At 41.4% G+C, this 22850-nt stretch overlaps 1 protein-coding gene across 18 annotated transcripts in view; it reads left to right on the top strand.

Moving 5' to 3' along the window:
- TCF7 (transcription factor 7) overlaps positions 1 to 22850 on the top strand; it is a 207884-nt gene that overhangs the window by 162705 nt on the left and 22329 nt on the right. For 6 of the 18 annotated variants that reach the window (XR_013215869.1, XR_013215868.1, XM_077266058.1 and 3 more), the window contains 4 exons: positions 6915 to 7077; positions 13094 to 13213; positions 16517 to 16565; positions 21502 to 21574. Coding sequence is in view for 15 of the 18 variants with exons in the window: in XM_077266058.1 (XP_077122173.1) it covers positions 6915 to 7077; positions 13094 to 13213; positions 16517 to 16565; positions 21502 to 21574 (405 nt within the window). In the remaining 3 variants the exon portion in view is untranslated. The remainder of the gene's footprint in view (positions 1 to 6914; positions 7078 to 13093; positions 13214 to 16516; positions 16566 to 21501; positions 21575 to 22850) is intronic. The other 12 variants (XR_013215870.1, XM_077266059.1, XM_077266072.1 and 9 more) reach the window with 3 other exon arrangements.

The following is a 22850-nucleotide window of genomic DNA, read 5'->3' as shown; positions in this document are numbered from 1 at the left end:
GATATTTCAGTGGCCACGTATTTAAGTGCCACGTATTTAAGTGCCACGTATTTAAGTGCCACGTATTTAAGTGCCACGTATTTAAGTGCCACGTATTTAAGTGCCACGTATTTAAGTGCCACGTATTTAAGTGCCACGTATTTAAGTGCCACGATATTTCAGTGGCCACGTATTTAAGTGCCACGTATTTAAGTGCCACGTATTTAAGTGCCACGTATTTAAGTGCCACGTATTTAAGTGCCACGTATTTAAGTGCCACGTATTTAAGTGCCACGTATTTAAGTGCCACGTATTTAAGTGCCACGTATTTACGTGCCACGTATTTACGTGCCACGTATTTACGTGCCACGTATTTACGTGCCACGTATTTTTCAGTGCCTGAAATACGTGGCACTGAAATACGTGGCACTGAAATATTGTGGCACTTAAATATGTGGCACTTAAATACGTGGCACTTATATACGTGGCACTTATATACGTGGCACTTATATACGTGGCACTTATATACGTGGCACTTATATACGTGGCACTTATATACGTGGCACTTATATACGTGGCACTTATATACGTGGCACTTATGACTGTCAGAAAATGTTCAGTAAACGGTTAGGGGTAGGGTTTCAGGTAGAATTGGGGAGTTTCCACTGTTCAGGCACATCAGGGGCTCTCCAAACGCGACATGGCGTCCAATCTCAATTCCAGCCAATTCTGCGTTGAAAAAGTAAAGCAGTGCTCCTTCCCTTCCGAGCTCTCCCGTGCGTCCAAAAAGGGGTTTACCCCAACATATGGGGTATCAGCGTACTAGGGACAAATTGAACAACAACTTCTGGGGTCCAAGTTCTCTTGTTATCCTTGGGAAAATAAAAATTTGGGGGGCTAAAAATCATTTTTGTGGGAAAAAAAATGTTTTATTTTCACGGCTCTGCGTTGTAAACTGTAGTGAAACACTTGGGGGTTCAAAGTTCTCACAACACATCTAGATAAGTTCCTTGGGAGGTCTAGTTTCCAATATGGGGTCACTTGTGGGGGGTTTGTACTATTTGGGTACATCAGGGGCTCTGCAAATGCAACGTGACGCCTGCAGACCAATCCATTTAAGTCTGCATTCCAAATGGCGCTCCTTCCTTTCCGAGCTCTGTCATGCGCCCAAACAGTGGTTCCCCCCCACATAGGGGGTATCAGCGTACTCAGGACAAATTGGACAACAACTTTTAGGGTCCAATTTATCCTGATACCCTTGTGAAAATACAAAACTGGGGACTAAATTTCATTTTTGTGAAAAAAAAAAAAAAAAAATTATTTTCACGGCTCTGCGTTATAAACTGTAGTGAAACACTTGGGGGTTCAAAGTTCTCACAACACATCTAGATAAGTTCCTTGGGGGGTCTACTTTCCAAAATGGTGTCACTTGTGGGGGGGTTTAATGTTTAGGCACATCAGGGGCTCTCCAAACACAACATGGCATCCCATCTTAATTCCAGTCAATTTTGCATTGAAAAGTAAAATAGCGCTTCTTCCCTTCTGAGCTCTGCTATGCGCCCAAACAATGGTTTACACCCACATATGGGGTATCGTCGTACTCAGGACAAATTGCACAACAACTTTTGTGGTCTAATTTCTTCTCTTACCCTTGGGGAAATAAAAAAATGGGGGTGAAAAGATCATTTTTGTGAAAAAATATGATTTTTTATTTTTACGGCTCTGCATTATAAACTTCTGTGAAGCACTTGTTGGGTCAAAGTGCTCAACACACATCTAGATAAGTTCCTTAAGGGGTCTACTTTCCAAAATGGTGTCACTCGTGGGGGGTTTCAATGTTTAGGCACATTAGGGGCTCTCCAAACGCAACATGGCGTCCCATCTCAATTCCAGTCAATTTTGCATTGAAAAGTCAAATGGCGCTCCTTCCCTTCCGAGCTCTGCCCTGCGCCCAAACAATGGTTTACACCCACATATGGGGTATCAGCGTACTCAGGACAAATTGCACAACAATTTTTGGGGTCCAATTTCTTCTCTCACCCTTGGGAAAATAAAAAATTGGGGGTGAAAAGATAATTTTTGTGAAAAAATATGATTTTTTATTTTTACGGCTCTGCATTATAAACTTCTGTAAAGCACTTGTTGGGTCAAAGTGCTCACCACACATCTAGATAAGTTGCTTAGGGGGTCTACTTTCCAAAATGGTGTCACTTGTGGGGGGTTTCAATGTTTAGGCACATCAGGGGCTCTCCAAATGCAACATGGCGTCCCATCTCAATTCCAGTCAATTTTGCATTGAAAAGTCAAATGGCGCTCCTTTGCTTCCAAGCTCTGCCATGCGCCCAAACTGTGGTTTACCCCCACATATGGGGTATCAGCGTACTCAGGACAAATTGTACAACAACTTTTGGGGTCTATTTTCTCCTGTTACCCTTGGTAAAATAAAACAAATTGGAGCTGAAATAAATTTTGTGTGAAAAAAAGTTAAATGTTCATTTTTATTTAAACATTCCAAAAATTCCTGTGAAACACCTGAAGGGTTAATAAACTTCTTGAAAGTGGTTTTGAGTACCTTGAGGGGTGCAGTTTTTAGAATGGTGTCACACTTGGGTATTTTCTATCATATAGACCCGTCAAAATGACTTCAAATGAGATGTGGTCCCTAAAAAAAAATGGTGTTGTAAAAATGAGAAATTGCTGGTCAACTTTTAACCCTTATAACTCCGTCACAAAAAAAAATTTTGGTTCCAAAATTGTGCTGATGTAAAGTAGACATGTGGGAAATGTTATTTATTAAGTATTTTGTGTGACATGTCTGTGATTTAAGGGCATAAAAATTCAAAGTTGGAAAATTGCGAAATTTTCAAAATTTTCGCCAAATATTCGTTTTTTTCACAAATAAACGCAAGTTATATTGAAGAAATTTTACCACTAACATGAAGTACAATATGTCACGAGAAAACAATGTCAGAATCGCCAAGATCCGTTGAAGCGTTCCAGAGTTATAACCTCATAAAGGGACAGTGGTCAGAATTGTAAAAATTGGCCCGGTCATTAACGTGCAAACCACCCTCGGGGCTTAAGGGGTTAAAGATGATTTCAGGGAATTAGGCTGCAAGCTGAAAGCAAGGACCTCCAACGTGGTATTTTCCGAAATACTGCCTGTACCACATGCCACGCCAGAGAGGCAACGGGAGATTAGGGAGGTTAATAAGTGGCTCAAGAATTGGTGTAGGAAGGAGGGGTTTGGGTTCCTGCAGAACTGGGCCGACTTCTCAGTTGGCTACAGGCTCTACGCTAGGGACGGGCTGCACCTCAATGGGGAAGGGGCAGCTGTGCTGGGGGAGAAAATGGTTAGAAGGTTGGAGGAGTGTTTAAACTAGGGATTGGGGGGGAGGGTATTCATTTTATAGGAGGGGAAGATAGTGCAGATAGAGACCTGGGCACAAATAAGGAAGTTGGGGGTGGCGGTGGCATGGGGGGTGGGGTTAGAACAGTTAGTAATTTAAGAAAGAATAGAGGTACAGAGAGTAACATCAAGTGCATGTATACTAATGCCAGAAGCCTCGCCAACAAAATGGATGAATTAGAACTAATGTTGTTGGAGCATAATTATGACATGGTGGGGATATCTGAGACGTGGCTGGATGAGAGCCATGACTGGGCTGTTAACTTGCAGGGTTATAGCCTTTTCAGAAATGACCGTACAGATAAGCGAGGGGGTGGGGTGTGTCTGTATGTAAAATCTTTCTTAAAACCCATCCTGCGTGATAATATAGGTGAATTTAATGAAAATGTAGAGTCCCTGTGGGTGGAGATAAGGGGAGGGGGAAAAAATAATAAATTACTGATAGGGATTTGTTATAAATCTCCAAAAATAATGGAAGCAATGGAGAATATCCTCGTAAAGCAAATAGATGAAGCTGCGACTCAAGGAGAAGTCATTATTATGGGGGACTTCAACTACCCTGAAATAGATTGGGGAACAGAAACCTGCAGTTCCAGCAAAGGTAATCGGTTTTTGACAACTATGAGAGACAATTACCTTTCACAACTGGTTCAGGACCCAACAAGGAGGGGGGCACTGCTAGACCTAATATTAACCAACAGGCCAGACCGCATATCAAATATAAGGGTTGGGGGTCACTTGGGGAATAGTGATCACAAAATAATAAGTTTTCATGTAACCTTTAATAAGATGGGTAGTAGGGGGGTGACAAGGACACTAAACTTCAGGAGGGCAAATTTCCAACGGATGAGAGAGGATCTTGGTGCAATTAACTGGGACGATATCCTGAGACACAAAAATACACAAAGAAAATGGGAGACGTTTATTAGCATCCTGGATAGGACCTGTGCACAGTATATACCATATGGGAATAAACATACTAGAAATAGGAGGAAACCAATATGGCTAAATAGAGCTGTAAGGGGCGCAATAAGGGACAAAAAGAAAGCATTTAGAGAATTAAAGGAAGTAGGTAGTGAGGAGGCATTAAATAAATACAGAAAATTAAATAAATTCTGTAAAAAGCAAATCAAGGCAGCAAAGATTGAGACAGAGAGACCCATTGCCAGAGAGAGTAAAAATAATCCCAAAATATTCTTTAACTATATAAATAGTAAGAAACTAAAAAAATGACAGTGTTGGCCCCCTTAAAAATAATCTGGGGGAAATGGTGGATGAGGATGAGGAAAAGGCCAATATGCTAAATGACTTTTTTTCATCAGTATTTACAAAAGAAAATCCCATGGCAGACAAAATGACTAGTGATAAAAATTCCCCATTAAATGTCACCTGCTTAACCCAGCAGGAAGTACAGCGGCGTCTAAAAATAACTAAAATTGACAAATCTCCGGGCCCAGATGGGATACACCCCCGAGTACTGCAGGAACTAAGTACAGTCATTGATAGACCATTATTTTTAATCTTTAAAGACTCCATAATAACAGGGTCTGTACCACAGGACTGGCGTATAGCAAATGTGGTGCCAATATTCAAAAAAGGGGCAAAAACTGAACTCGGTAGTTATAGGCCAGTAAGCTTACCCTCTACTGTGGGTAAAATCCTGGAGGGCATTCTAAGGGATACTATACTGGAGTATCTGAAGAGGAATAACCTTATGACCCAGTATCAGCACGGGTTTACTAGGGACCGTTCATGTCAGACTAATTTGATCAGCTTCTATGAAGAGGTAAGTTCCGGACTGGACCAAGGGAACCCAGTGGACGTAGTGTATATGGACTTTTCCAAAGCTTTTGATACGGTGCCACACAAAAGGTTGTTACATAAAATGAGAGTAATGGGGATAGGGGAAAATATGTGTAAGTGGGTTGAGAGCTGGCTCAGGGATAGGAAACAAAGGGTGGTTATTAATGGAGCACACTCGGACTGGGTTGCGGTTAGCAGTGGGGTACCACAGGGGTCAGTATTGGGCCCTCTTCTTTTTAACATATTTATTAATGACCTTGTAGGGGGCATTCAGAGTAGAATTTCAATATTTGCAGATGACACTAAACTCTGCAGGGTAATCAATACAGGGGAGGACAATTTTATATTACAGGATGATTTATGTAACCTAGAAGCTAGGGGCTGATAAATGGCAAATGAGCTTTAATGGGGATAAATGTAAGGTCATGCACTTGGGTAGAAGTAATAAGATGTATAACTATGTGCTTAATTCTAAAACTCTGGGCAAAACCGTCAATGAAAAAGACCTGGGTATATGGGTGGATGACAAACTCATATTCAGTGGCCAGTGTCAGGCAGCTGCTACAAAGGCAAATAAAATAATGGGATGTATTAAAAGAGGCATAGATGCTCATGAGGAGAACATAATTTTACAAGTCACTAGTTCGACCACACTTAGAATACTGTGCACATTTCTGGTCTCCGGTGTATAAGAAAGACATAGCTGAACTGGAGCGGGTGCAGAGAAGAGCGACCAAGGTTATTAGAGGACTGGGGGGTCTGCAATACCAAGATAGGTTATTACACTTGGGGCTATTTAGTTTGGAAAAATGAAGACTAAGGGGTGATCTTATTTTAATGTATAAATATATGAGGGGACAGTACAAAGACCTTTCTGATGATCTTTTTAATCATAGACCTGAGACAGGGACAAGGGGGCATCCTCTACGTCTGGAGGAAAGAAGGTTTAAGCATAATAACAGACGCGGATTCTTTACTGTAAGAGCAGTGAGACTATGGAATCTCTGCCGTATGATGTCGTAATGAGTGATTCATTAATTAAATTTAAGAGGGGACTGGATACCTTTCTGGAAAAGTATAATGTTACAGGGTATATATACTAGATTCCTTGATAAGGCGTTGATCCAGGGAACTAGTCTGATTGCCGTATGTGGAGTCGGGAAGGAATTTTTTTCCCCATGGTGGAGTTACTCTTTGCCACATGGGTTTTTTTTGCCTTCCTCTGGATCAACATGTTAGGGCATGTTAGGTTAGGCTATGGGTTGAACTAGATGGACTTACAGTCTTCCTTCAACCTTGATAACTATAATGACATATGTTTAATTTTGTTTCTATTGTTGGAGAACCACTTAGTGAGAGCCAGCACTCCTTTGGCCCAAAGCTGCATGAAGGGCATCTTAATCTGGGGCTACATTCATAGTCTAAAACTGCGGTAAAATATAGCGGAAGTGCGTGCTCTGTTTGCTTTTCTATCAGGAGACTGACTTATAGAAGCAAAACTGCCTAAACAAGTGTACGGAGTAGAGGAGTAATATGACAACTGCTCGAACTCTCTGAAGAACCTCACCCCATGTCTCCTCCTACCAACAAACACTGTCTGGCCACAGCACTGAGCCTGCGAGGTGCACAGATATGAAAGCACTGATGAAAATGACATCTAATAGAGTTCAAGTACTGTTAATATTCTACTTTACCTTATCATTTCATGTCTTATTTATTATAGGAAACCTCACTCAGAACCAAAAAGAGAGCGAGAACCCAAGAAACCGACCATTAAGAAACCACTGAATGCTTTCATGTTATATATGAAAGAGATGCGTGCAAAGGTTATTGCTGAGTGCACATTAAAAGAGAGCGCAGCCATCAATCAGATTCTAGGAAGAAGGGTGAGTGCCGACGCCAGTGCTATAGCTAGATGTCTGCAGGGGAATTACTTTGTCTTATACCTGGGATATTGTATTGAACATATGAATGAGAATCGCTGCTCCAGTGCTGCATACTAAAAAACGTAAAAAAAATGTTTATATTCCGACAGGTTTGAACTATATCACTTCTTCTGGAGAATTAGAAATTTATATCACTAATACTTTTGAAAAATTGTACAACAACCTGCTAAGTCGCTAGCGAGCCGTACCCTCATCATAATGTGCAGCAAGCAACCAGGAGTACATAATTACTGCAGACTGCTAGTGCAGACACACAACCAGTTGCCATCAATATTATGTAATAGATCTCCTGAAATAAACTGCTTAGTGGAACTGCTTGGGTATATATAAACTCGTATGCTAATACAGAAGTCATAAGACCCAAAAGTAACAAAATAAACACTTGGCAGGAAAAAAAAGGTACAAAAAAGAAAATGCCAGCGCACAATTACACCCTTTGATTGGTTTAAAAAAAAATTAGATTGACCTATGAGTAATTAGAAATTGTACTAAAGCTCCCCGAAATTACTAAATGGCCATCGGCCTGTTGGCATCTCTTCCGAGTCCTTAATACACAGGAACTCTTTTCTTGGCCGACCACACCTGTATGATCTACGAAAGATCTGTTAAAAGGCAGTGCCTTTACTCACACAGATCAAACGGATCAGCTGTTGGAAATCAGATGTGCCGGATCCTTCTCTAGGCCGACATCGTTAATTGGGGAGAGCTAGGAGGCCCCCATACTTATGGCCTTTCAGGTTTGGCCTACTTTGGTCTAATGTGTATGGAGGCCTTCAACTTTTCCCATCTTGTCAGTGCTCACATGACTTTAGCCACTGAATAGTGGATTTCATACTTAGTAAAGCCAATTTTTCCCCCACGTTTCTTCACAATGGCAAAGATGAAAAGTTGCGGAGCAGACCAGAATTGATCACCAAGCACAAGCAGTCTAAAGAGTACAAGACCATGACATCCTGACTTCAACAGTTCAAAATGTTATGAAGCCGTTTGCTACTCAAGGAGCAGTCACGGACATTCCAGGTTGTTGTGGCTAGAGGGGAAAGCCATAAGGGACCCTACAAAAGGTGGTTTGAATGTTGCAAACAAACCACACATGACATCTAAAGAGCTCCATGCTGAACTGGAGGCATCTATAGCGATGGTTTCAACCCCTGCCATGCAGTGCACACTAAACAAAACGGTGAGCTATGGGCAAAGAAAGGCATAAAAAAGAGCGTCTGAACTTTTGCCAAAATTTACATTGGCAAAAGCAAAATCCTGGGAAAATGTTTACGAACAGCCGAAACCAAACTTCAGCTTTTTGTCCATGAATGCTAGCATTCTGCTTCTAAACAACAAAATGACACCTATAAAAAAAAAAAAAAAAGTGCACCCTACCTTCATTGAAACATGATGATGGATCCATAATTTTGTAGGGCTGCTTTGCTGCCTTTGGGACTGAAGGCCTTGACTGTGTTACAAGAACAATTTCCTTCCACCTACAACATGCAACTAGTGATGAACGAGTGTGCTCATTACTCGAGTTTGCATTGGGTGCTCTGGTATGTACCCAGTATCGCGGGCGCTCTAGTGAAATGTTTGCGTCCCCATGTTTTGTGGCTGTCCATGTGTATCAGCCACAAAACATGCTGACGGGGGGACGCGAACATTTCACTCGAGCACCCGAGATACTGGGTACGTACCTGAGCACCGAGCACTCTTGCTCATCACTACGTGCAACGTCTCCGCAAGTCCTCATGGATGTCATGGCTCCCGGGTAATACTGCTGCAGGGAGAGCTGCACACAGCAGCAAGGGAGCTGAGCAAAACGCCAGGATACTAACCAGGTAACAAACAGGACTTGAAGCATGTAACAGAGTGGGAGGTGGTTGGGGGGCAGAGCCAGACGCCGGGGTGCAGAGGAGACAGTACACACAGGAGAACAGTAAAAAAAGCTAAGATCAGAAGCAGGAGATCACGAAGTACCAAAGGGGAGAGACAGGGGATTGTCAGAAGAAAAGCCAGAGGTCAGAAATCCAAAAGAACAAACGAGCAGAGTAACGCACGGAGAGCAAGGAACACAAATTCAAACCGAGCACACACTCCAGGGGTCAGGCACTCAGGCAAGACGTAAGTATAGCTGACAGGGAATCCTAGTCTGAAGCAGGTATAAATACCCCTCCCAGATCCAAAGGGAGGCCAGCAAAATTAACCCTGAGAGAACAGGACATTAACCATGACAATGGATTTAACATATCGGGAATTCAAACCTGGTGAAGGATTCATGTAGTTTACAGAATGGAGAAAACGTTGCTCTTGCAAATGATTTATGCATTGATTTAAAGGGAACCTGTCACCCCCAAAATCGAAGGTGAGCTAAGCCCACCGGCATCAGGAGCTTATCTACAGCATTCTGGAATGCTGCAGATAAGCCCCCGATGTATCCTGAAAGATGAGAAAAAGAAGTTAGATTATACTCACCCAGGGGTGGTCCCGCTGTGGTCTGATCCGATGGGTGTCACGGTCTGGTCCTGGGCCTCCCATCTTCTTACGATGACTACCTCTTCTTGTCTTCACGCTGCGGCTCCGGCGCAGGCGTACTTTGTCTGCGCTGTTGAGGGCAGAGCAAAGTACTGCAGTGCGCAGGCGCCGGGAAAGGTCAGAGAGGCCCCGGCGCCTGCACACTGTAGTACTTTGCTCTGCCCTCAACAGGGCAGACACAGTATGCCTGCGTCGGAGCCGCAGCATGAAGACAAGAAGAGGTCGTCATCGTAAAAAGATGGGAGGCCCAGGACCGGACCGCGACACCCAACGGACCAGACCGCCCTCCCAGGTGAGTATAAATCTAACCTCTTTTTCTCATCTTTCAGGTTGCATCGGGGGCTTATCTACAGCATTCCAGAATGCTGTAGATAAGCCCCTGATGCCGGTGGGCTTAGCTGGGGGTGACAGGTTCCCTTTAATGGAAATGAAGAATTTGAGAATACATGGAATATGGAAAGGTTTTGTGAGTGTTTTTTCTTTAAATGGTTGCAAGAACAATGAAATCATAAGGTCATCACAGCATTGTAGAGTGGCTTTTGCTCCCCAATATATGAAAACTAGGGCTCCACAGCAGCATAATGACTAGTGATGAGCGAGTGTACTCATTGCTCGGGTTTTCCGAGCACGCTCGGGTGGTCTCCGAGAATTTATGGCTGCTTGGAGATTTAGTTTTCATCGCCCAAGCTGAATGCTTTACTGCTACTAGCGAGCTTGATTACATGTGGGGATTCCCTAGCTACCAGGCAACCCCCATATGTACTCAGCCTGGCTAGTAGCTGTAAATCATTCAGCTGCCGCAATGAAAATTAAATCTCCGAACACTAACAAATACTCGGAGACCACCAGAGCGTGCTGGGGAAAACCTGAGCAATGAGTACACTAGCTCATTACTAATAATGACCCAGAGCACACAGAGGGGAAAATGGCTGTTTATACTGGCCAGCAATGAGTCCTGATCTCAACCCATTCAAAAATCTTTAGAGAGCAGAAATCTGATGTTTGGAAAAGGAATCCTGCAAATATACAAGATCTAGTCAAAACTGAAGTGGAAAAGTGGACCAAATTGCCAGCAGACAGGGGAAAGAAGTTCATAGATGGCTACAAAAAATGTCTGGAGGCTGTTGCTTCTGCCAAAGTTTGTGTGGCCAGATATTAGGGGATGATATTCCTGTGATATGTTGTGTATGTTCATTTATAAATGCCTGCATGTAAGGTGAGCCGGCAGTGTTTTATTGAATGTATCAGACATGCTGTTCCAATATTCCCATGATGCACAGTCAGTAATATCCACTCATCTCCAAAGATATTGGCTTTCCATAATAAACAAACAAGGGCGCCAATGATGTTGACTACAATTGTAAGACACCTCGTTTTGGAAACCGACTAATAATTGCTGCTAACGTTCATCTTTTAGTGAGCTACATGAAATGCTATCTGTTGTCACCTGGAGACTGTCAACAAGCAGGTTATCGGCTGCTAACATATCTCACTATGACATAAGTAACCTGTAGTGTGTGTATATATGATAATGTAATTCCTTCTGAATGTTTGCCAATCTGGAGCCTACGCGCTGCCAAGCTTTGGTAGTCGACATCTTTAGTGTTGACATCATGACTTTAGTTCATAGTCCTGTAACTTCACTCAATGTTGTATTCCTAAACTTGAGCTATTAAGATATGATTGTCTGTTTTTGTATATTTTAGATCCACTTTATTCACCCTTCAGCTAACATTGCTAAACCTGACTTAAAGCACCACTCCAGCAGTTGTTTTTATATCAGCACTAGAGTGGTGCCACTATAGAGTCCTGCTCGTCGTTATTGGCACCCCTTCATTTTTTTCATAGACTGCACAATATCTTGAGAAATAAATGGAAATGTACCAAAGTTATATCCTCAGGATTTTTTAATTAGTGGTTCAAAGAATTACAACAATAAAACATTGTTTTTCAACTTACATGTTGCAATTTCAAAGAAGAAACAGAATAAACAACTTGTGCAGCAATAAAGGCACCCCTTATTAATACTTGGTTACACACCCTTTAGCATTGATGATGCGATACGGTCAAGGCCTCCAATACCAGAAGTAGCAAAGAAACCCTACAGCATTATGGATCCTCCACCATGCTTAACTGTAGGTAGGGTGTTAGTTTCCTTATATGCTTCATTCATCTGTAAGTAATCTGTTGCTTTGTCCTGCCAAAAGCTCTATTTTTGTTTCATCTGTCCACAGAACATTTTCTCAGAAGGATTCTGGTTTGTCAAGGTACTCTTTGGCAAAGATTAGTCGTTCCTTTTTATGTTTTTTCTAAAGCAATGGTTTCGCCCATAAAGCTTTGCTTGGTTTAGTGTGCTGCAGCATATGGTACTTGTTGAAACCATGATCACAGACTCTTCCAGGTTGGCATTCAGGTCTTTGGATGTTTAACGTGGTGTTTTTTCCATCATTCGCATCAACCTTTAAAGGCATCACTTGTCAATTTTTCTCTTTCCCACATGTCCAGGGAGGTTCTTGACAGGTCCATGCTTGGCAAACTTTTTAACAATATTGCACACTGTTGAAACTGGGATAGCAAGGTCTTTGGAGATGACCTCACACCCTTTGGAAGTATTGTATTATAATACCAGTGCTGATGAGACAAAGGCACATGGCCTACCATGTGACTTTTTAAAACACTGAAGTCATCATTTATTGGCTAATTAATGTCACATGGGCACTGACCATTAATCACAGTAGATTCTCATTTGTGATTTAGCACAGGCAAGTAAAAATGTGTTTCCATACTAATTTAATGTAAAGGGTGCCAATACCAGTGTCACAGCAACTTTAGTTTTTTCTATATTTCCCTCCCATTGTTTTTATTTTAAATTATTGTTTATGATTTGCTCTTTTGTATTTAACACGAGTGCTCTATAAAAAAAAAAACTGTTTTACTTGATTCATTTTTTCAGGAGATATTCCAATATCTGCAATGTGCCAAGAACAATGAGCAGCACTGTAATCTAAGTTCCCTGCCCCTAGTCCTATACATGCCTGCTGCAGTCTTCTGCTCTTCTAGGCACTGCCCCGATCCTGTGCAGCCATCTTCTGACTGTAGGTCAGAGGTAATTGTGATTAGCTCTCTATGTAATTCTATGACAGCCTCGTTATCTCTTTCATAGACTTACATTGAGTAGTGACTTTCAGATCACCCAAACACTGGAGCGATCTGGAGGTCACAACCTGCAGAAGACCGACTAGAGCCGCACCGATAGAAGATGGAGATGGCAGCTGGTGAATAGAATACTAGGGGCAGAAAACTTAGATTAGTGACACCACTCCAGCTGTAAAATATAAAACTAAACGCTGGAATGACACTTTAAGATGTCTTAGCCTAACTCTAGTCATTTATTATACTTGGCATTGCAAATTACTAATTAGTGTTATTCTTCTAGTGGCATGCACTATCCAGAGAGGAACAAGCAAAGTACTATGAACTAGCCCGGAAAGAAAGGCAGCTCCATATGCAGCTCTACCCTGGCTGGTCTGCACGGGACAACTATGTAAGTAAAGAAGTATGTATTCCTCTCTTATCTATTACATTATATTATATTGGCCAGAAGTGGCTGTCATTTGTGTTTAACCTGTTGATATGTGTCTTAATGCATCTATAGTAGCCGAACAATTAAAAGGCTATTCTAAGGTTGTCTATGGAACAGCTCAGAGCTCTGCAGTCTCCTTGTTTCTTGGTTGCTTTGGGGGTGGGCACTCCTCCTTGAGTGACAGTCTACACTGTTATAAATACATTTACATATAGAGATAACAGTGCATTCAGTCAAGCATGTGACTCAGGAAAATGAGAACTGTTAAGAGAACAACTTGGGGAACTACCATTGGTGGGTGCCAGGAGGGCTGGTGATTTTTACAGAACTGATAACAGCTGCTGGGTCAGGATTTCACAGGGAGAAGAGCAGCTAAATGCTGTATAGAAATCAATGTACTGCTGAGAGCTGACCATTGACCATGATTTTAAGGGTTAACTCCTCTTCTGGAGAATAACTACTGCACAAATGCAGTCAGGCTCTAGTATCCAAGCTCCTTGGAAACCAGCTGTTCAATACGTAAGATAAAAGCTCTCACAGCAGGAGAATGAAAGCAGATAGAAAAAGCAAGCGGATTGCATTTTCATACTATTTAACTAAATTAATTTATTAATATGAGAATACCCCTTTGATTTCTGCTATTGATATTATTAATGATTATTACTAATGAATGTCTAATTTCGATATTGTAACAAGTCAGTCATAAAAAAAATTATGTTCATATTTTGTACAATATCTATGCATGTCTGATGTTTAACAATATTCATTTATTTTGTTAATTTTTGTTCTAATGTGGCTGAGCATTGACCCATGAATTGCCCGCTTCTCTCAGAACTTTTAGATACTTGAAGCAGTTTTGTCTTCACACTTAACGATACAAACTGTTTGCATTATTCTAAATGTACAGTGATTGAATTAAGCTTTCATAAAGGATTATATAGCCTGTATGACATGTCTTTTCAAGGTAAAAAAGACCTGAATAGTTAGACCTAAGAGATCTATTTAATATCGTGCACAGTTTGTGCTGTGAATTCTGGTGACAGATCCGCTTTAAAACTCAGGTTGGTTTTGTAGTATTACGAAAAGACCTTGATAAGCTGGTAACATTGCCAACAACATAATGGATGAAGCTTAGTGTTGATAAATATAGAGTAATGTTCCAAGGCCATAGTAATCATATTGCTGCATATACATTGAATGGAAATCTGGTAGGGACTACAGAAGAGAAGAAGGACTTGAGTATTCTCCATGTCAGGCAGCTACTGCAAAAGCAAATAAGATGTTTAGAGTGTATGAAAAAAGAGAGAAAATCATGTGATTTACCTCTCTACAAATCATTTATCAGACTGCATTTTTATAGAAGCACTCCTCCACCTCCTCCCATTAGTTTTTATCCCCTTAATGTAATGTAATCATGTTATATAGCATCATGTTCCATTAGGTCTATGACATCACTTGATAAAAACAGACTAGCTGATTCCTTCTAAGCTCTATGTAGATACAGGAGGTCAATTTTCCATGTATGAGTCATCAGTCACTGCAAAAGTCCCTGTCAGAGAGTAGGGGGGAGCAGCTGGGTCAGGAATTGAAGAGGGGAATGATAAATGCAGGGACAAGAGACTTCCCATTTCTTTATAGAGCACAGAGAAGAAAAGAATTAGCTGGGTAGAAAGAGAAAATGAGCAATTGTGAGTACGCAGTGCTATATAGTATGATGACTGCAATATATTAAGAAGATAAAGACTTTGATGGGAGGAGGAGGAGTGCTTCTTTAACATGGAATTCAAGTTTAGTTAATGTAAAAAGATATAGGAGACCTAGAATGACTAAATTAGTAAATGGGATTGAAGGTCTCCTTTATGCCTCATTCACTCATCCGTGTATCATGGTCCAAATACAGACCATGATTCACTGACTATCCACGGGGCTCCTGAACCAAACTTGATAGCCTCATAGGTGTCATGGTCTGAGTAGGGACTGTGATGCATGGACTGTTTGCTTAGCTCTTGAAACAAACTTGACAGCCTCATGGGCATATATGAGGCTGTCAAGTTCAGATTATGAGACAAGCAGTCCCTACTCAGACCATGACACCTATGAGGCTGTGACGTTTGGGTCAGGACCGTGCTTTATGGTCGGTACTTAGACCGTTGTACACAGATATGTCAATCCGGCATTATAATAAGAGGTTAGAAAAATTGGATCTGTTTAGCTTGGAAAAATGATTCCCCAATGGTGATCTAATTTACATGTTTGTGTGGTTGGTAGAAACAACTGGCACACAGTTTACCCTTTACACGTGCAAGGAAGGCAATTTAGTCATCCGTATAGAAAAGAGTTCTTTACAGTTAGAGTAGTAAAACCTTAGAATACCGTAGTAGTAGTATTGGAATGGCTGATATTATATCAGTACTTCAAAAAGAGCTAGATGCTTTTCTCATACCAAAAGATATGAAGGATTATAAGGAAACTAGTATAATTGATGGAGAAATTCTGAACTTGTTAAACCGGTTTATTTATTTTTTTCAACCTTTTTTTAACTATATTTAGGAAGCCATGACTGCTTGTAGCACACAGTGCTGTGTAAACCTTTTTTCTCAGTTGCCATTAAAGAGGTTGTCCAACAAGAACAAGTTATAACCTATCCTATCACCTATCCATAATTTATCGACCCCGCACTTATCGGCAGAATGGGGAACATCTATCCCCTCCAGAATGGAGTGTGCCTTATGGCTGCTTCATTCATTCCCTATGGGACTGCCAAGTGCTGCTCTTGACTTTTTCCGGCAACCCAATAGAGAATGAATGGTGCAGCGATCAGGTGTCCGCCAGCTGCGCCATTTTAGTAACTGGGATAAAATCTGCCAGCCGTGGGACACCCGCTGATCAACAAGTCATAGGATAGATAATAATTTGTTCTGCTGGACAACTCCTGTACGTTGCGTTGCATTCTTTTCTTTATAAATATCTGGAGTTCCAACTTGTATTTTCTGCAGACGTTTAGCTTGGGTACCTAGGCGTTATCCGATGTTATCACCATTGCATCTTTTATTATGAATCATTGTGGTCGACAAATGTTGTAGTTTATGCCATTTTTGCAGGTAAACAGCAATTGTATTTGTAAAAAAATAACCACAACAACATACACGAGCTGTAGGAAAATGCCTGTTGTGGTCACTTAGTATGTTGATGTGGCTTTCAGCAGAACAAATGCTGCTAGGTGCGGCTCTTTCCTTAGTGGGGTGTCTAGTTTACTAATATTTTATCTTTTCATAGGGAAAAAAGAAACGAAGAAGCAGAGAAAAACATCAGGATTCCAGCTCAGGTGAGATTTTCGGATGTCCTAACAGGATTATTATTGAACGGACTTTAGAATAAACAAAAGCTGATGTGAAACACGCCTATCTGGCCATGGATTAATAGTTCATCACTAATAAAATGAACTGTGTATCTTGATGTGAATGAGTCTGCAAGTATACGAGGGTGTACAGACTCTCGGCAAGTGCACTGATTCACATTATTGCCCACATCATGCCATCGTGTAAAACTGACACTTCACATATCCCATTAATCTGTCACTGACAACAGCAGGCGTATGGTGGCTATATGGGTTAGCGCTATCTTTAGCAAATATATTTAGTGGATATATAAAGTCTACACACCCCTATTAAAACGTCAGGTTTTCGTCATGTGAAAAAAAAATCGAACCAAGAAGAATAATCTCAGAACTTATTCCACCTGTAATGTAATCTGTACAAATCCATTGAGAAACAAACTGAAATAATTTTGAAAGAGAAAGTAAAAATAAGAAATCTAAATTAATGTGATGTAATAAGTGTGAACTCCCTCTTATATTTGGGAATGTGGTTGTGTTCAGAATTAGCCACCCACATTTAGGCCGGGATCACACACAGCGAGATACGGCCGAGTCTCGCAGATTAAAACCGAGCTCTGGCACCGGCACTCCAGAGAGGGGGATGTGGCCGCATAGCAATACGTGGAGCTGCACGCTCCGCTCCATAGTGCCGGTGCCAGAGCTTTTTTTTAACCTGCGAGACTCGGCCGTATCTCGCTGCAGTGTGACTCCGGCCTTATACTCGTGTAAAATAGTCAGTACACAGCTGCCATTATTTAAAGTAACTCCACGTAGCCTAGCTGCGTTAGTAAGATTTTCCTGACATTTTCTTAGTTGCATTACACAGCAAAAGCCATAGTCTGTAAATGGCTAACAACACAGCAAAGGGATCCATTGTTGAAGGTTATGCCAGGAGGTGAGTACGGATATTTTTCCAAGGCATTAGATATACCATGGAACGCTGAAGACTGTCATCAAGAAGTGGCTTATATTTGACACAACAGTTACATTACCTAGAACTGGATGTCGCGTAAATATAGATGACAAGAGGAAAATTGGTCTGAAAGGCTGCCAAGAGGCCTATAGCAACATTAAAAGAGCTGCATTACTTTTCTGGCAAGTACTGCTTGTGTACTGCATGTTACAATAATTTTCCATATTCTTAGTATGGCCTGTGCAGTATGGTGGCAAGATGAAAACCTTTTCTTGAAAACAAAAAGATCCAAGCCCAGCTATGTTTTGCCAAATCCCACATCAAATCTGCCACAAGCAAATGGGAAACCGTGTTTTTTGCCCATAATTCTGATTTGTTTGGCAAACACTATGCATCACCAAAAGAACGTCATAGCACCCCCCCCGTGAAACCTATTGGGAGTCAGCATTATCCTTTGCAACTGTGTGGAGGTGGAGGGAATTATGAACAGTTCCAACTATCACTCAAGGCGAACTTGAGTTTTTCTGCACCCATGGCAAAAAAAATTCAGTTTGACACCTCCTCCTATACACAACTATGCAGTTTGAGTAGTCATTATGTGACCACTTATATGCGACTTGCATAGACTGTCATGTGCCAACGAGCTCTTAATCTTGATTCTTTCAATGTTAAGTGAAATGCTACAGACCCTACTTCACTGAGAGAAACAGGAGGAAGAGAAGCTAGTTCTAACAAAAATGTGGATGTAGTAACCATTAACTTGTCAGACTGCACAATACTTTATTAACATTTATGTATCTTTTTTTTTTTTTTACATTTTTTACAAGTTATGGATTGTTACATGCATACAGGTTCAGAACCAATAACAGTACATGAATACAGCGCCAGAATCACCAACAGTGCAGAAATGCAGCATTGGAACCACCAACACTACAGAAATACACCACCAGAACCACCAACAGTACATGAATATAGCACCAAACTTAGCACATCAATCAATTCTAATGTTAGGTCAGCCATATATACATTTGCATTACATGAACCTGCAACTCTCAGTATGTCCTGAATATTGGAGATATTGGGAGTTGTTTTTAAGTCATCATAAGACTGTGGACCATACAGGAACCACAGTACTAATGAGACGCAGGCAGTATCTTAAATAAACATTTACATCCAGGTAAATGGCAGCTGGGTATGAGAATTGCCGAATCTCACACCAGGGAGCGGCAAAATGCAGCTTGTGCCTTTCTGCACAACAACGACCCCAAGCATATCTCCAAATCAACAAAAGAATGGTTTTGTCAGAAGATCACATTTTTGAGATGGCTCAGCCTGGACTTGACTCAGATTGATATGTGTGCGTTGACCTGGAGAGGGCGCTGTACACAGGAGATGCCCTCGCAGTCTGACAGATTTGGCGCTACTGCAAGGAAGAGTGGGCAGAGATTACCAGTTCTAGATGTGCCATGTTGATAGACTCAGACCCAAAAAGACTGAAGGCTGTCCTAAATTCAGAGTGTACTTCAGCAAAATATCACTTTCAAGGGTGTGCAGCCACATTATTTTAGGTCTTTATTTTTCTTTTTCCACCCGAAAAGATTTCCGTTTGTTTTTCAATTGAGCAGTACAGATCATAGGTGACATTAAAGGCAGAAAAAGTTCTTAATGATTCTTCTTGGTATGATTTATTTTTTTTTACTTCACAAAAACCTGGCATTTTAACACAGATGTGTAGACTTTTTAGATCCGCTGTAGATCACTGCTATTGGGAAGGGACTGCTGTGACAAACTGGAGAAACTATGGTAGGTGGACAGTATATCTGTCATAACTTCTGGAAAGAGAAGACACCGCTGTGACTACTGAGAATAAGGACAAGACATCGCTTGTCTCGTGGGGAAGGGACCGCTGTCATTATGGGGGAGGCGCTGCTGTAAGTACTGGGTAAGAAGAAACCGCTCTGCTGACAGTACTGGAGGAAGGGCTGCACCGTTATTACTTTTGGATAGGAGGGGGGGGTTTAGTGCTTGGTGGGAGGCGCTACTTGGTCTAGTAAAAAGTGGCTGAAACTGCTGTGATTAACTGTGGAGGGTGCAGCCACATTAGTTGGTAAAGTACATGGACTTAGATGGGAAGTGAAACCTGTACATGACCCATACAGCCATGATTGCACATACTTTTTCACTGACTTCACTTGTGGTGCAGTTTGACTGTTTCATGTAAAAAGTACAAGATAAATATATTGCTGCAAAACTGTACAAATCCAGTGATTGTCCCTGCAGCAGCTCTCGTCTGGCTGCCTGGGGATCCCCATGTACATGTCCATATCCACGGGCTGCATTGTTCTGAGGCCACAACCACCACTATAAGGCATTATTTTTATGAATCTTTAAAACACTGATCCTCAGATAACGATCATTATACTTTATTTTTCCATATCTAGCAATTTGTCTTACTGTTTTACCTAACATTAAGTTAACTGATGCGTATAGTCTGGAGTGTAACCATTCCGACATGAGGCGCTACTTCTCCATGTCTGTATTCACACAGTCAGTGTGGTAATCCCTGCCTTATACTTTATGGTATAGTGCCAAGCAGAGAAATCTTAGTGTAATCTGCAGATGATCTGTTCAATGGCCAAATGATGCCTCTTACAACATCCTAGAGCTAATGGACTTCTAAACCGCGACATTTGTGTGAAAGATCCTAGAAGAGCCATAGTGACGCTTCTGGTGTCACAGATCAGAGGTATCTGCCTTGCAGTTAAATCTTCCATCACATCTCTAATAATTAACTGCATATAAGTGAAGCTGGGTATCAACCATGAATCCTTCATGAACATACATGGTGCACTGCGCAGAACTTCACTATAGCAAGTGTTGAGTCTGACCTGGTGACGTGGAATCTCAAAGCCCTATGTACCCTAAGCTGACAGGAACCGTATGAGTATGGTAGTAGACCACAGGAAGGCTGAAGACACAGTGAATAGAGAGCAATGAAATAGAGTTGAAATGAAGGAACAGTAGAGTAATCTCTTCCATGTAGCAGAGCTGGGTATGTCGGGAGACTGACAGCAGTTATACAGCAAAGCCAGCAGCAGGACTGGGTATATCAGGAGACCCGCTTGCAGAGATATAGCAGAGACCAGTGATGCAACTGAGCTGGGTATGTCAGAAGATTCACAAACAGTGATGCTGCAGTGGCAAAACGGAGCTGGGTATGTCAGAAGGCTCACATGTAGCAAATTGTGATGCAGCAGAGCCTTACGGTACAGTAGAGCTGGGTATGCAAACAGACTGATTTGTAGTGATTTACCAGAGCTGGATATTTCAGAAGGAATATTTGCAAGTAAGGTTAATGGAGCATAGTAGAAGTCCAAGATCGTGGCTAGCATGCCAACTACCTGAATACTCTGGTGTTGATTTGCCGCCTGAGCCAGCCTATAAGGCCTGAGAACATGACTTCAGAGAGAGTGCAGAATTACCATGGTATGCAGATGTACAGAAGAACCGATGGAGCAGGTGATGAGTGGAACGTCAACGTTGGAGCCAAGACTGGTGAGTAGCAGTAAGTAAACTTCAGGAACAAGGAACCTCAACTCTTTTTTTATAAAATTTACTTGGAGTTTACCCTTAAAGAGGAAGTTTGCTACAATTGCACAGCATGCGTATCGTAGGTCCACTAGAATGAATGAGAGTTTTTATAATATAACAATCTCTGAGAAGATGAACGGGACACCGATGGCCGATCACTGTAGTGGTGTGCAGGTTCCTAATGCACAGATTATGGTTGCACAGTATTGGTCATCTCTAGGGAGCTTTGTAATGAGTTTCTGTATTTTGTTATTTTCCTTTGCGGACACTTTGCATCTGTTTGTCTGTATCTTCAAGTTTAAGTGGCTAAATATCTGTTGCATCTTTTCTTTCTTTTTTTGTGTGCCTCTTCCTCCTTCCTGCGCATGTTTCTATACTTAGATCCTGGCTCCCCTAAGAAATGCAGAGCTCGCTTTGGCCTCAACCAACAAACGGACTGGTGCGGCCCATGCAGGTGTGTATGACCAACTGTGGTGTCTGCTTCTGTGGCTTTCCTTCCTTCACTCCTTTGCATGCTCCTACTATTAACATGCTTGCTTGTCTTAGAGGGTATACACCAGTTTTTATTATATGGGTTTGTGCGGTGATGATTAACAAGTGTTTGTGGCTATTAACTATTGCACTGCCTACATTCATTGTAGAATAAGATGGCATTCCTCCATTTCCCTTTTGATAGAATAGTAGTAGCAGCCATATTTGTAATCTGTAAGGTGCATTCCAACAAAACCCTGTGTGTGTGTGTGTGTGTGTGTGTGTGTGTGTGTGTGTGTGTGTGTGTGTGTGTGTGTGTGTATGAACATATGTATAGAGTACTGTGCAAACGTTTTAGTTGGGTGTGATAAAAAAAAATGCTGCAAAGTAAGGTACAAGTGTTGATAGTTTATTTTTTATCAATTAGCCATATTTAAAGTGAATGGACAAAAGAGAAATCTATGTCAAACCAATATTTGGTGCAACTGTCCTTTGCCTTCTAAACCACATGAATACTTCTTGGTACACTTGCACATGTAAGGCATTTTGTTGTATTATAGTCAGGTGTTTGAGTAACCAATTATACCAAAAAGGTGATAATGATCATCATTTTGTAGCTTGAAGCATAGTTATTAACTGAAACACACAACTGTGTAGGAAGCTTAAAACAAGGTAGTTATACTGCATCAGCAAGGTTTCTCCAAGGCAAAGACTTCAAACAGAATAGTGTTTCCAGATGTGCTGTTCAAGCTTTTTAAAAGAAACCCCAATAAATAGTCACATTTGAGGACCGTAGGCGCAGTGGGTGGACAAGGAAACTTCGTGCAGCAGATGAAAGACACGTCATGTTTACATCTCTTCGAAATTGGAAGATGTCATCAGTGTCCTCTGCTCAGAACTGGCAGTAACCAGTGAGACACATGTACACACATCTCATTGTCAGAGAAATCTGGCCAGAAGTGGTCTTCATGGAAGAGTTGCGACCAAAAACCATACCTTCGAGATGGAAATAAGATCAAGTGAATAAACTATGTACAAAAGTATGAGAACTTGACTGCAGAAAAATGGTAGCAGGTGCTCTGGGCTAACGAGTCAAAATATTTGGCCTCAACAGAAGGCAGTTTGTCCTCTGAAGAACTGCAGAGCAGTACAATAATGAATGGGTGCAGGTAACAGTAATGCATGTTGCAGGTACCCTGCAACTTTCGGGCTGCATTTCAGGAAATAGAGTTGGGAATTTGGACAGGATTAAAGGGAAC

This window comes from Ranitomeya variabilis, chromosome 5, assembly GCF_051348905.1.
Source record: "Ranitomeya variabilis isolate aRanVar5 chromosome 5, aRanVar5.hap1, whole genome shotgun sequence".
NCBI lineage: Eukaryota > Metazoa > Chordata > Amphibia > Anura > Dendrobatidae > Ranitomeya > Ranitomeya variabilis.
This window is presented reverse-complemented; position numbering and strand designations above follow the sequence as displayed.